General features: G+C 44.9%; 1 protein-coding gene across 6 annotated transcripts in view; it reads right to left on the bottom strand.

The window, feature by feature from the left end:
* Positions 1 to 2,449: 2,449 nt before the first annotated feature.
* The window catches only part of cntnap5a (contactin associated protein family member 5a), a 243,768-nt gene continuing 231,857 nt past the window's right edge, over positions 2,450 to 14,360 (bottom strand). For all 6 annotated transcript variants that reach the window (XM_075480316.1, XM_075480317.1, XM_075480322.1 and 3 more), the window contains one exon: positions 2,450 to 7,252. In XM_075480316.1, coding sequence (XP_075336431.1) covers positions 7,059 to 7,252 — 194 coding nt within the window. In that variant the 3' untranslated portion in view covers positions 2,450 to 7,058. The remainder of the gene's footprint in view (positions 7,253 to 14,360) is intronic.

Genomic DNA, 14,360 nt, shown 5'->3' with positions numbered 1-14,360 from the left:
GGTGCCCTGGTGGTGCCCCTGTGGTGCCCCTGTGGTGCCCCTGCGATGCCCCTGCGGTGCCCCGGTGGTGCCCCTGCGGTGCCCCTGTGGTGCCCCTGTGGTGCCCCTGTGGTGCCCCGACAGATGGTGTCTCCACTGCCATTAGGACTGTTCCCCTTTGTGTTTTTCCAAATACAAAGAAGGACTCTTTCAGAAGGATGTTCTGTCAGAAAGTTCATGATCCAGTAAACATGTAGGAAGACAGGAAGGAAAGTTTTAAGTAACGTATTTACAGATGAACTCAGGTGGTGAAAACAGGAGGAAGCTGTGAAACATTCAGTATTCCTGCTGTTGGTGTTAAAGTTGATAAAGTTTCAGGCTGTGGTCGGAAACAGGCTCACAGGCTGGTGTTAGGGATGCTGCATCCTTCTGCATTCAGGACAACACCAGTAAAACTGCAAGAAGAATGAAGATATTCCTCCAGAATCCTTGACTTTAAAACAAGTAAACCCACGTAGATAAAGAACAAAGTCTTGCTGCTCCACTCGTCCTGCTCAGATATTCCAGCTCCTGTTCGACTCCTTCTCATAATTTAAGAATAACCTGGTTTGGAAATCAATGATTTGTTCTGTGTTTCCACACCACAGCAGCACCCGCCGCAGACATGTCCGGGAATGTAAGAAAATGAGGGCTCAGGAAGCAGAGAAAGTCCGGCTGCAAAGCTCGTTAAATAAGTTGCTGCCATTAATTCAGTCGCTGCTGGAACTTCGCTGCCCCGGAGGAGGAAAGCAGCGGGGCTGGAAGCAGAGATCATGCAGTCCACGCCTTCCACTCACTGAATTATCAGTGAACCCCGGCAGTGTGAAGGGGCAAAGCTGAGGCAGAAGGGTTGCAGTTGGTGTCTGATCACTGATAAAGAAAGTGCACGTGAAGCTGCAGCGTGCACATCATCATTCTGCTGGTTTCCTGTTCGTCTCAGATCAGGATTACATGTGTAAACATGTTGGACAGCTTTTCCTTCACTTTTCTTTTCACAGAAAGTCACAGAAACACATTTAGAGCAGATTTATCTGCATGTTCCAGGGACTGATCCTTAAAGAGGTGCAATGCATCAGACCAGAGATAAAGAAATGCATCAGATCAGAGATAAAGAAATGCATCAGACCAGAGATAAAGAAATGCATCAGATCAGAGATAAAGAAATGCATCAGATCAGAGATAAAGAAATGCATCAGATCAGAGATAAAGAAATGCATCAGATCAGAGATAAAGAAATGCATCAGATCAGAGATAAAGAAATGCATCAGATCAGAGATAAAGAAATGCAACAGATCAGAGATAAAGAAATGCATCAGATCAGAGATAAAGAAATGCATCAGATCAGAGATAAAGAAATGCATCAGATCAGAGATAAAGAAATGCATCAGATCAGAGATAAAGAAATGCATCAGATCAGAGATAAAGAAATGCAACATACAGTGAATACTGCACAGTATTAAGTATTTTATTAAGTATTAATTAAGGCTTGATGGTGTTTCCTAAAGGGGGGAACTGTTAAACCTGGCAACGCAGCCCGCTTATGAGCCTGTTGATCGCCAACTCGGCCCAGCAGTGAAATCATCACAGATCCAGTGATTTTTCCCATTTTTTCTGTGGAATGAGCATACTGTCTGGTGAACAGAATGGCATGTTGACTGATGTCAGAATTTGGGGGAATAATTGATTGCCAATGAAGTAAAGATGAAAATATTGGGAAAAAAGTGAAAAAACGATTTCTTTGCATTAAATTGAGCCAAAATCATGTAGAAATGTATTTTAAGAATTATAATTTCATTGGATGTTGTCTCCACATGTGTTCTGTGCATCTGGAATGCATTTATTGACAGCTTACCCAACCCACTGAGGATTTGTGGAAATTGTAATTTTCCAACATTTTCTGTCAAAAAATGAAGGGCACATACACTAAAATGGCTATAATTTTTTGTTGCGATGTTTATTGCTTCTTAGGGTCAAAGTGAACATAAAAAAGACAAATAAAAAGTATGGCAGACCATGTCAGGTTCAACCCATTTTTGAGACTTTGGCTCCCCGACTATTAGTGTAACTAACTAGCGGTTAGCATGTAGCAGCGCAGCCTCTGTGTTTCTGTGGCTAACTAGCGGTTAGCATGTAGCAGCGCAGCCTCTGTGTTTCTGTTCAGCCTCCTGAAGATGGTTCTGACCTGTTGTCACAGTGAAGATTAGCCGAGGTACCTTATCTTAATTCTGGACTTTGTTTCTGTCAGAATGCCTGTTTTCATAAAAAATCTGTCAAAAACCCAGAAACAGCTGCTAACTTTGTATTTTTCCGGATTATTCAACCCCTTTAGAAGCTTTTTTTTATCCTCCCAGGACCAACATCAGTGAGTCTGAACATGAAATGTCTTTTTAATGAGACACAGACAGAACAGATAGTTAATAATATATTCACTTTTATTATTAAATTATACATCTATACAATAGATCCTTAATAAAACTGCAGCTATACAAATCATTAAGAAGTGACCACATTGTATTATCCATTGCAATAGAACCTAAACACTCAGAGGTATGTATTCATTCACTGTCACAGGAAATCTGCACACTATCACATCATGGGGCGTATTTGCAGGACATGCACAGCGAGGGTCCAATCGGCTGCAGACCCTTCATCGCTCCTCATCATGCTTCCATGTTTCCAGCCTTCTGCCGCGGTGGCGTTGGAGCTCCAGTCCGTCATTAAGAGAGAAATACCTTTCACAGCTGTCTGTGCAGGCGTGTAGAATCCCCAGATGAAAAATAACGATGATAACACCCAGAAATCTTTACATTCCTGCGGGCCGAGCCTTGTTTGGCCCGCGGAGCTGAACCGATGTTGACAAAGACAGCCGGATAATGAGCATTTTTAAATTTAGCTAACATCACTTTCATCTGGCTTCACCGACATGTCAAACCGTGTCCTGCCAATCAGAAGCAAACATCTATAAAAAGCAAAGTATGTGTCATCCATGCTGTGTTCCAGGACTCCCAGGGCCTGGTGAGGACTCCCAGGGCCTGGTGAGGCCTCTCAGGGCCTGGTGAGGCCTCTCAGGGCCTGGTGAGGCCTCTCAGGGCCTGGTGAGGACTCCCAGGGCCTGGTGAGGCCTCTCAGAGCCTGGTGAGGACTCCCAGGGCCTGGTGAGGCCTACCGGTGTGACTCTCAGGGCCTGGTGAGGCCTCTCAGGGCCTGGTGAGGCCTCTCAGGGCCTGGTGAGGCCTACCGGTGTGACTCTCAGGGCCTGGTGAGGCCTACCGGTGTGACTCTCAGGGCCTGGTGAGGCCTCTCAGGGCCTGGTGAGGCCTCTCAGGGCCTGGTGAGGCCTACCGGTGTGACTCTCAGGGCCTGGTGAGGACTCTCAGGGCCTGGTGAGGCCTACCGGTGTGACTCTCAGGGCCTGGTGAGGACTCTCAGGGCCTGGTGAGGCCTACCGGTGTGACTCCCAGGGCCTGGTGAGGCCTACCGGTGTGACTGTCAGGGCCTGGTGAGGCCTCTCAGGGCCTGGTGAGGACTCTCAGGGCCTGGTGAGGCCTCTCAGGGCCTGGTGAGGACTCTCAGGGCCTGGTGAGGCCTCTCAGGGCCTGGTGAGGACTCTCAGGGCCTGGTGAGGCCTCTCAGGGCCTGGTGAGGACTCTCAGGGCCTGGTGAGGCCTCTCAGGGCCTGGTGAGGCCTACCGGACTCTGCTTGAGCTCCACAGAAAACATCCCTCCAGTCCCTGGAGCTGAGATGAGGGATAAAGGGACTCCATCAGGAGGCAGATTAGCCTTTTTCTGAGCTGCAGAAAGCTCAGAGCGCGGCTGCTTTGTGCTCTGAAGTAACAAATTAAACTTCTGTACAGGTGGACTCTCACACAAAGACAGACTCTGTGCTGCAGTGGATTACACAAAAATCAAACATGATTCAGCTGCTGGCTCCTCGAACCTCGCTGCCCGAGCACGTGCCACACCACAGGTTCGCGTTCATTTTCTTATTTCTGCAACTCTCAACATAAAAAAACAGAACAGATATAGATTTGTTTTGCTCTGCGACTCCCACAGACGAGCCTGAGAAACCTGCTCGGTAACGAGCCTCATTTTTCAAACGCGTGACAACGGTTTGCTGTTGTTTCCATGCACGGATCGGGACAAACCGGGGTTCATTTGCACAAGAAAGCCAATTTGGAATCCCTCCTGGAACGTCTGCCACAGGTGATCACAGCCAACGGTGAAGCCGGGTCCTTTGGCCGAGCAGCCGGTCGTGTTTTACTTCTGTGAGGCTGAACAAGTGCAAAAAAACATCCTCTAAGAATAACACGAAAGAGCTGCAGCCTCCTCTGAGCTCTGTGGAGATCAGCTCCCCATCTGGGAGGAATCACCAATTACCGGAGCCGCTCCCGCTGCCATGTTCTCCCCCTCAGAAACCTGCTTTTTGCTGTTTAAATGTCCCAGATTCTGCAGCTCTGCATAGCTGTTGGCTTTCTGTCGACCCTGCAGAAAACCTGACGGATACACCTTTAATGCAACGCTCCAACGAGCCTTTCAGAGGGCTGCAGGCTGATACCTTTAACAATGTTTCTTTTTATTGCACCATATTCAATCAGAAACAGTTCTTTGTGCACAAATATTCATATTTACACATCATATATTTTCTGCCTTTTCTCATTCATCTTTAAATGACATCTGATTAGTTTAAAGGTGCTAAATGAATAAAAAAATGGACAGATTGATGATCTCTGTGGCAACTTCCTGTCGTTTTAATCAATATTAATGCTTCTATAAATAGATATTAGAAGGGAAAATGAATTAATATAGTAATTAGATTTTTTTTTGTATCTTAATCCACAGATTGTGGCTTTAGGAAATAAAAAAGATAAAAACATTTATTCATTGAGCTGAATTCATGTTTATTTCTGTGGCGGTCCAGCAGAACAACCCCGTGTCAGTGTTTGGGGTTCTGATCAGAACCAGATCAATCACATCATGCTGCTTTCTCTGTACCAACAAAGTGGGAAATCAGAACTCTTTTGCTTTCCTTTGTTTGCTTTTAACAACGGATTCTCACCATGAGCCACACAGCTCACCTAACATGAGAAAAATGAGCCAATAACACGCTGCCAGCGCCTCGTTTAATGCTCTGTAACACGACCAGGAAATCTGACGTCTTATTGGCTTTTTTCTGCCAGGAGGAACTTTGAAATTCTCATTTCCCATTGTGTCATCCTGCAAAAACAAAACAAACATGGAGGAAAAGTGGCTCATGGAGGCGAAAATCTAAACATTTGTCTCTAAAACCCTGAAGCACGGTGACCAGTACTACCGGAGGGGGGCTGGGGGGGCGTAATTACTTAAAATGCACTTTATTAATGCCTGTAATGGTAGAGAATCTGCAGCTAGCAGACGGACACGCAGAACCCTAACCCTAACCCTAAACCTAAACCTAACACAGGAGGGCTTCTGCCCTCGGTGGGGAGTGCGTTCACCTGGTGAAAAGTCAAACTTTGGACTGGAGGGAGCCCGTCTCACAGCCACCATCCCGCCCTGCCTACTATCAGGTTTTACGCTGATGACTACATCCTGTTTTCCTATCTGTATCGAGTGTTTATAGCCTCGTCCGTAATCTGGGAGGAACATTTCATAGAACTATATGTTGTGTTTAAAAGGCTAAACTTCTTTTAATTCGATTGATTATCAACCTGAGGTCCACAGTAAAAACGGTGCACGGTGCACGGTGCATGCACTCTGGGTGGCTCGCCGCCGGTGAGTCGCCTTGGGACCGGTTGAGAGAAGCTGCTTATAACTGTTTGCAGTTTCGGTTCTTCTTCTTCTTCTGCTGTTTATAAAAGTCATCGAGCAGCTTAAACCGTAAAACTTTTCAAAGAGTTATTCACAGAACTGAGTCCAGGACCTATTTTCTTTAACTCCTCTGAGGGTTGAAGCCTGATCTGAACAGGATTATCGTCTGCATGATGGAGTCCAGAGTTTATGGAGCCGATCAGAGGAATTAGGGCACGATTCGGACTCATCTGCCGGCTGGTTCTGCCTTCAGCCGTCCTCTCTGTGGTGCTTTTACAGCCTGAACCAGTTCCTCACTAAAAGATGCACCAGAACCATCTGCAGACGAGGGGAAGTCTAAGTATTTCAGTGCGGTGTGGGGTAGTCTGAGCTCTCAGGTTAGGAACTAAGCTGCGGCACCTTTAAAACCGGCTGCTGTGAGCGGAGCTGTGAAAACAAGCTGTTGTGGACCAAAGCCTGCCAAAAACATTTAATAAGAACTGAGTCAGATGGTGAAACAGGGCAGAATGTGATCGTGTTGGATCTAATTTAAAATGGTGTACATGAGAGTTTCTCTGCTTGTGTTTCTCTCTCTGGGTTTGATAAATGAGATAAAAGTTAAAGACGTTTTTTCTCTGCGCCGCTTCAAACGCTGCAGGGAACAGAAACGGTCGCCCCGCACATCAAATCAGCGGGCCGTCCCTTTAATGCAGCGCCGCTAATGAACAGCTCCTCTGTCTCTATATGCGACTGCCCGGGTGCACGAACAACACAAAGAAAATGTCCAAATAAATTTTTTTTAAAAAGCGCTTATGCAAATTAGGCACTCGTACATTAGAGGCAGTATTGTCCTGTTTCTTCTACAACATTCACCACCACTGGAAAACAAACACAGCAGCGAACGCATATCTTACAGGCCTGAACACGTCTGATGGGCACCGACAGTTCAGAGTCCCCCCCGCCGCGTGGAAGAATCGGCAGCGTCTGCGGTTTCCAACAGAGCGGCGTGGTGGGCGTGCGCTCCCGGCGCTCCCGGCGTCCCCCTGCCCACCCTGCAGGACCTTCCTCTGGAAACCACAGCAGCTGGATTCTGACACGTCACCAACATCAAACACACTACCGGCTGCAGAGCTTCAGCCACTAGCTTGTACGGGAGCGTTGAAAGAGCGGCCGGCGGCGGCTGCAGGAGGCGGCAGTGTCCCCGGGGGCCTCCGGGCCACAGAGATGTGTCGTGGTGGGGAACCCTGCAGCGTCCTCAGAAAGACGGGGTGGGCTCAGATGTAGTACTCCTTCACGTTGTCCCTGACGGCGTTGTGGAGGTGCAGCTCAGTCCTGTAGTCCGTGTACATGCTGTGGCTTTGCTCCTCCTTCGTGCTGCTGCTCCGCTGGGCGCGCCGCTGCTGGTAGAGGAGGCGGCTTATCACGGCCAGGGCGCAAACCGCGATGAAGACCACCGCCGTCACCACACCTGAGGACACAGCAGAGAGTTAGTGGGGGGGCGCTGACCCGGTTTCATGCTGTCAGGTTTTTACCTTAAAGCAGAAAAACACTCAGAATGAGCCTTTAATTCGTAAACTGTTTCCTCCCTCTGTTTGATCTCTATTTTAGACTATATTAGAAGATCCTGAAACATCTGCTGCTTCATGTTCATTTATCCTGAAGATCCTCTGAGGCTTCGCAGCACATTTATAGATCCTTACATAGAAATATCACTCATAATATGTGTGAGTATGAAGCATGCAAACATATAAACATAAAAACTAAGACATTAAGGCTGTGTTCCAAACCGCATACTTCTTAGTATGCGAGTTTGAGTAAGCAGAAGTTCCCGGATGCATACTAGATTCTCTGAAATGTTGGGTATGCATCATGAGGTTACTACTCATACTCAAACTACCCAAGATGCAACGTAACGTGACGTCGCCGATCGTCATTTCCTGTCAAAACGGCGGTTTCAAGCTAGCTGCAACGAGGGTAGGTTCACTTCCTGTTTTCAAAACAAAAGCACCAATTGTATGGTAATGGCTTTCCCTATGATAAAAGGCAACGGTTTTCTTGTTTCTTCCTGATTTGTTTCCTGGTTTGCTTCCTAGTTTGCTTCCTGGTTTGCTTCCTGGTCTGCTTCCTGGTTTGCTTCCTGGTCTGCTTCCTGGTTTGCTTCCTGGTTTGTTTCCTGGTTTGCTTCCTGGTCTGCTTCCTGGTTTGCTTCCTGGTTTGTTTCCTGGTTTGCTTCCTGGTTTGTTTCCTGGTTTGCTTCCTGGTTTGTTTCCTGGTCTGCTTCCTGGTTTGTTTCCTGGTTTACTTCCTGGTTTGCTTCCTGGTTTGCTTCCTGGTTTGTTTCCTGGTTTGCTTCCTGGTTTGCTTCCTGGTTTGTTTCCTGGTTTGCTTCCTGGTTTGCTTCCTGGTTTGTTTCCTGGTTTGTTTCCTGGTTTGCTTCCTGGTTTGTTTCCTGGTTTGCTTCCTGCTCTGCTTCCTGCTCTGCTTCCTGGTTTGCTTCCTGGTTTGCTTCCTGGTCTGCTTCCTGGTTTGTTTCCTGGTCTGCTTCCTGGTTTGCTTCCTGGTTTGCTTCCTGATTTGCTTCCTGGTTTGCTTCCTGGTTTGCTTCCTGGTTTGCTTCCTGGTTTGCTTCCTGGTCTGCTTCCTGGTTTGTTTCCTGGTCTGCTTCCTGGTTTGCTTCCTGATTTGCTTCCTGATTTGCTTCCTGGTTTGCTTCCTGGTTTGCTTCCTGGTTTGCTTCCTGGTTTGCTTCCTGGTTTGCTTCCTGGTCTGCTTCCTGGTTTGCTTCCTGGTTTGCTTCCTGGTTTGCTTCCTGATTTGCTTCCTGGTTTGCTTCCTGGTTTGCTTCCTGGTTTGCTTCCTGGTTTGCTTCCTGGTTTGCTTCCTGGTTTGCTTCCTGATTTGCTTCCTGATTTGCTTCCTGGTTTGCTTCCTGGTTTGCTTCCTGGTTTGCTTCCTGGTTTGCTTCCTGGTTTGCTTCCTGGTCTGCTTCCTGGTTTGCTTCCTGGTTTGCTTCCTGGTCTGCTTCCTGGTCACATTTAATGTGAAGTGCACAGAACATAACTGCCGTCCCTTCAGACAGCGGGAACTCTGCCAGCTGCCCTCGCTGTGGAACTGGAAGCCTCTCTAATCGCCTCAGTTTGCTCCAAACAACCTGATAATCAGAGCAAACAGGAAGCACCTGGTCCTGGAACAAATGAAAAGAATTCAAAGTGGTCTCCTTCTGAAACAGATACGAGTTAGATGAGATGTTTAATGTGTCTCAGCGGTGAGCAGGAGGAGGATCAGCAGCTTTGACTCGTTGCCTGGAAACAGAATTACCTTCAACCTCGCTGTGAGGAAATAAGACAACAGGCCTTTCTGTGGCTCTGCTGAGCAGATACCCAAAGAGTTCCTATCACAGAGTTCCTATCACAGAGTTCCTATCACAGAGTTAGTCCAGACCAAATGAACCTAACTGTGCGTGTCACACAGGAAGTGCTGCCGCACCGCAGCTTACTGAGCGCGCTCTGAACAGCAAAAACACCTTTCCTCAGAACAGGAGGAGAAGAAAGGAAGCAGGCAAATTAAAGGAATTAAAATTAACTCTTAAAGGCATCACAGGCTGCTTTGGCTCCGACACCTTTCAGATATTTTTCTCATTGCACAGTCTCACCCTGATAACCTCCAGCGGGTGACCCAGAACACTTGTCCTAGTCCAGAGATCCTCACTGTGCGGCTCCTCAAGCATTAACTGGCGGCTCACACTCGCATAGTAGCTTATAACAATATGCTAACAATAACAATATTTTTTTTCAAATAACACACAGCGAATACTGCACAGTATTAAGTATTTTTATTAAATTTGCGTTTTTGCTTAATGGTGTTACCTAAAGGGGGAACTGTTAAACCTGGCAACGCAGCCCGCTTAGTGCACGCTAGCTCCTTTAGCCAGCACGAGATGCAGGCACAATGGATCGGTTTTTAACTAAAAAAGGGCAAAAACCAGCACAGAAACCATGCTCATCCTGAATGTCTCACTATGATTACAACAACAAACTACAAATACAACATGAAGAAAGTCGAGGACATGCACGCCAGCTTCCGCTCATCCCAGTATTAAGGTAAATGTGATTTGAATTGAAAATGTATTGGCTGTGTTGTTTCTTTTTCTGTGGGATGTTTTATATGTAGAAATGCATATTTGCAAAAGGAACTTTAGTATGTTGTGGTTAAGTGGCTCTTCCCTTGATTCTGCTGCCAACGTGGCTCTGGTGAAATAAATAGTGAGTATCACTGGTTTAGCCTCTCAGTCGTCCTCAGAGCTCAGGGTTAGGCTTTCTGCTTCTTAGTTCTTTCAGATGTTTTACGTCTCTTTGGAAAAGCTTCTTCAGGTCTAAATGGCACGACTTCTTCCTGTTTTATCTGGATAGATCCTGATCTTTTGCCCACCTGCTTTCTGCTGATTGCCCTCACCTGTCGTTCATTGTGTAATTCGTCCCTCAGTCCCTGTTCTCCTGGTTCTCCTGGTTTTCCTTTGCTCCTTATCGGAACTTCGTATTGTTTCCCTGCTGTTCTGTCATCTTTTCTTCATCCTCAGCTCCTTTGTCAGCTCGTCTTCTTCTCAGTTGTTCCTCTTGTTCGTTCTAACTTCCTGTTTCCTGCTTTTTACCAGCTGGGACCTTAAACTAGAGCTTGTTCTGGTCCCAGGTCTGAATGGGCCTGAAACCTCCTGGGGAGCAGAGGAAGACACCTGGGACCTCCTCCTCTGTGCAGGGATGGTTTTCACAGTTCAACACGGACGGCTTCTTCGACTCTAGTTTAGAACCGAAGAAGGTTTTCCGTCTGAAACGTCTTAAAGAACCACGAAGAAGAAGTCCGGTTGCCCCCATTCAAGCTCTCAGGTGCCTGAGAATCCTTCCCAAACATCCAGTCCTGACAACAGTTCTGTTTTTTGTTCATTTTCATCACAAGAATAAACATAATTCATCTTAAAATGAGAAAAGACTTCTTTAAGGTCATCTTTAAATCGATTTTTCTTTAAATTGGTCAGGTTCTGTGGTTCTGTGGCCTTTTATCATGTTATGTAACCCCCAGTGTTTACACAACAGCATTAATACCACAGAGTACTGTTTCAGCCAAGCTTTTTACATCGAATATAACAATCAATGTGTTGCTGTTAAGAGAGTCTGAGCTGATGTGCATCCGAAGCTTTCTGCGCCCAGTCAGAAAACAGAAAGATTTCCTTTAATCAGCTGCTCCACACCAGAGGAAATGTGCTGGTTCCCAGTTCAGGGGGAGCAAACTGATGATGGAAATGTTTTGTGTTGCTGACACAAACAGCAGCACAAATATGGAAAATCAGTCCTCAGAAACCTCAGAAGGGACATATTAGACCAGAAAAAGTTGCTCCTGTCACCACTTTAATCTCATTGTTCCATTCATTGTCCAGGTGAGAATAAGAACCTGCAGCCAATCAGAGCAGACGGAGGATGTTTTTAATGTCACCTGACGTGGGCTGTGTTCCAAACCGCATACTACTCCTACTAACTTTCTGAGTTAGTATGCGAGTTTGAGTAAGCGAGAAGTTCCCGGATGCATACTAGATTCTCTGAAATGTTGGGTATGCACCATGAGGTTACTACTCATACTCAAACTACCCAAGATGCAACGTAACGTGACGTCGCCGATCGTCATTTCCTGTCAAAACGGCAGTTTCAAGCTAGCTACAAAGAGGGTAGGTTCACTTCCTGTTTTCAAAACAAAAGCACCAATTGTATGGTAATGGCTTTCCCTATGATAAAAGGCAACGGGTATTTTATTTTGTGAAAATAACAGGAAGTGCGTTGCTCACTGCGGCTAGCTTTAGTAGCGCCGAATTCGTGGGAACAAAATTGTAAACAGCCGGTATTTTGTCAGGTTTTCAACACGTTGGGGATCTAAACGACTACTTTCTCACCTGAAAATGTTTCAAATGTTGCTAAAGTTTACAGAGTTTAGAGCTTAAGGGAAATCAGCTTCAGGCCGGCTGATTTCGGCTCGGGGAGGAGCGAAATGCATTGTGTATGTATGTAGTATGTAGTATGGAAGTATGGAAGTATGGAAGTATGTAGTATGTAGTATGTAGTATGCAGTATGTAGTATGTAGTATGCAGTATGTAGTATGTAGTATGCAGTATGCAGTATGTAGTATGCTGTATTGAAGTATGTAGTATGCAGTATGCAGTATGTAGTATGTAGTATGCAGTATGCAGTATGTAGTATGTAGTATGCAGTATGCAGTATGTAGTATGCTGTATTGAAGTATGTAGTATGCAGTATGCAGTATGTAGTATGTAGTATGTAGTATGCAGTATGTAGTATGTAGTATGCAGTATGCAGTATGTAGTATGCAGTATGCAGTATGTAGTATGCTGTATTGAAGTATGTAGTATGCAGTATGCAGTATGTAGTATGTAGTATGTAGTATGCAGTATTGAAGTATGTAGTATGCAGCATGTAGTATGTAGTATGCAGCATGCAGTATGTAGTATGTAGTATGCAGTATGTAGTATGTAGTATGCAGTATGCAGTATGCGGTATGTAAGTATGTAGTATGCAGTATTGAAGTATGTAGTATGCAGTATGTAGTATGCAGTATGTAGTATGTAGTATGTAGTATGCAGTATGGAAGTATGTCGTATGTAGTATGCAGTATGTAGTATGCAGTATGTAGTATGTAGTATGCAGTATGGAAGTATGTCGTATGCAGTATGCAGTATGTAGTATGTAGTATGCAGTATGGAAGTATGCAGTATGCAGTATGTAGTATGTAGTATGTAGTATGCAGTATGTAGTATGTAGTATGTAGTATGCAGTATGTAGTATGTAGTATGCAGTATGCAGTATGTAGTATGTAGTATGCAGTATGCAGTATGTAGTATGCAGTATGTAGTATGCAGTATGGAAGTATGTAGTATGCAGTATGCAGTATGTAGTATGTAGTATGTAGTATGCAGTATGCAGTATGTAGTATGTAGTATGTAGTATGCAGTATGCAGTATGTAGTATGCAGTATGTAGTATGTAGTATGCAGTATGGAAGTATGTCGTATGCAGTATGTAGTATGTAGTATGCAGTATGCAGTATGTAGTATGCAGTATGCAGTATGTAGTATGTAGTATGCAGTATTGAAGTATGTAGTATGCAGTATGTAGGATGCAGTATGTAGTATGTAGTATGTAGTATGCAGTATGGAAGTATGTCGTATGTAGTATGCAGTATGTAGTATGCAGTATGTAGTATGTAGTATGCAGTATGGAAGTATGTCGTATGCAGTATGTAGTATGCAGTATGTAGTATGCAGTATGTAGTATGCAGTATGTAGTATGTTGTATGCAGTATGCAGTATGCAGTATGTAGTATGCAGTATGTAATATGTAGTATGCAGTATGTAATATGTAGTATGTAGTATGCAGTATGCAGTATGTAGTATGCAGTATGTAGTATGTAGTATGCAGTATGCAGTATGTAGTATGCAGTATGTAGTATGTAGTATGCAGTATGCAGTATGTAGTATGCAGTATGCAGTATGCAGTATGCAGTATGCAGTATGTAGTATGCAGTATGCAGTATGCAGTATGTAGTATGCAGTATGTAGTATGCAGTATGTAGTATGCAGTATGCAGTATGCAGTATGTAGTATGTAGTATGCAGTATGCAGTATGTAGTATGTAGTATGTAGTATGCAGTATGTAGTATGCAGTATGCAGTATGTAGTATGCAGTATGTAGTATGCAGTATGTAGTATGTAGTATGCAGTATGCAGTATGCAGTATGTAGTATGCAGTATGTAGTATGCAGTATGTAGTATGCAGTATGCAGTATGCAGTATGTAGTATGCAGTATGCAGTATGTAGTATGCAGTATGTAGTATGCAGTATGTAGTATGTAGTATGCAGTATGCAGTATGTAGTATGCGGTTTTAAACACAGCCTTGGTGACGATGAAAGGAGGCCAACTTTTCCTCCCAGCATGCTTTGCTTTCAGACCATCAGGTGATATGCACCTGTTGCCATGAGGGAGGGCGTGGCCTAACATGATGTCACATTCGATTAATCTGCGTCTGATTCATTAGAAACTTCATTAGTTCTGGAAAAATGGGTCAAAAAGAGAAAAGTAAAACACACGAGGGGGTCTGAACCTTTTTAAAGGAACTAATGAGACGTGACCGGCAGCCACATGTTTTAACACGGTGGCAAAAACTGCAGCTGGGAATTATTATCACCCTTTTCCACTTCCAGATGCTGAACACGTAGAGGCCGAACATCTGGTCTGAGTTGGATAATTACCTCGGTGCAGGTTCTTTAATGAATGAAACTCAGTAAAGTGACTAAATGTTTCTCAGACGGCTTCATTTGAGCTCAGATCCATCAATAACATGGATTTATTTCAGTCTCTGCAGCCACGTTCCAACTGTTTGCTTATTTACTGCACATCCAGCACAGAGGTGATCAGTTTCAATGGAAAAACACGTCTGTTATCCCGCTTTTATCGGTGTCCTTTACCTGTCTGCGGTTAAACAAAACAAGCATTCAGCTTTCAAATGGAGTATCTCAAAT

Source organism: Odontesthes bonariensis, chromosome 12 (genome assembly GCF_027942865.1).
Source record: "Odontesthes bonariensis isolate fOdoBon6 chromosome 12, fOdoBon6.hap1, whole genome shotgun sequence".
NCBI lineage: Eukaryota > Metazoa > Chordata > Actinopteri > Atheriniformes > Atherinopsidae > Odontesthes > Odontesthes bonariensis.
The sequence above is the reverse complement of the archived record's forward strand: the minus strand, read 5'-3'. Positions and strand labels throughout refer to the sequence as shown.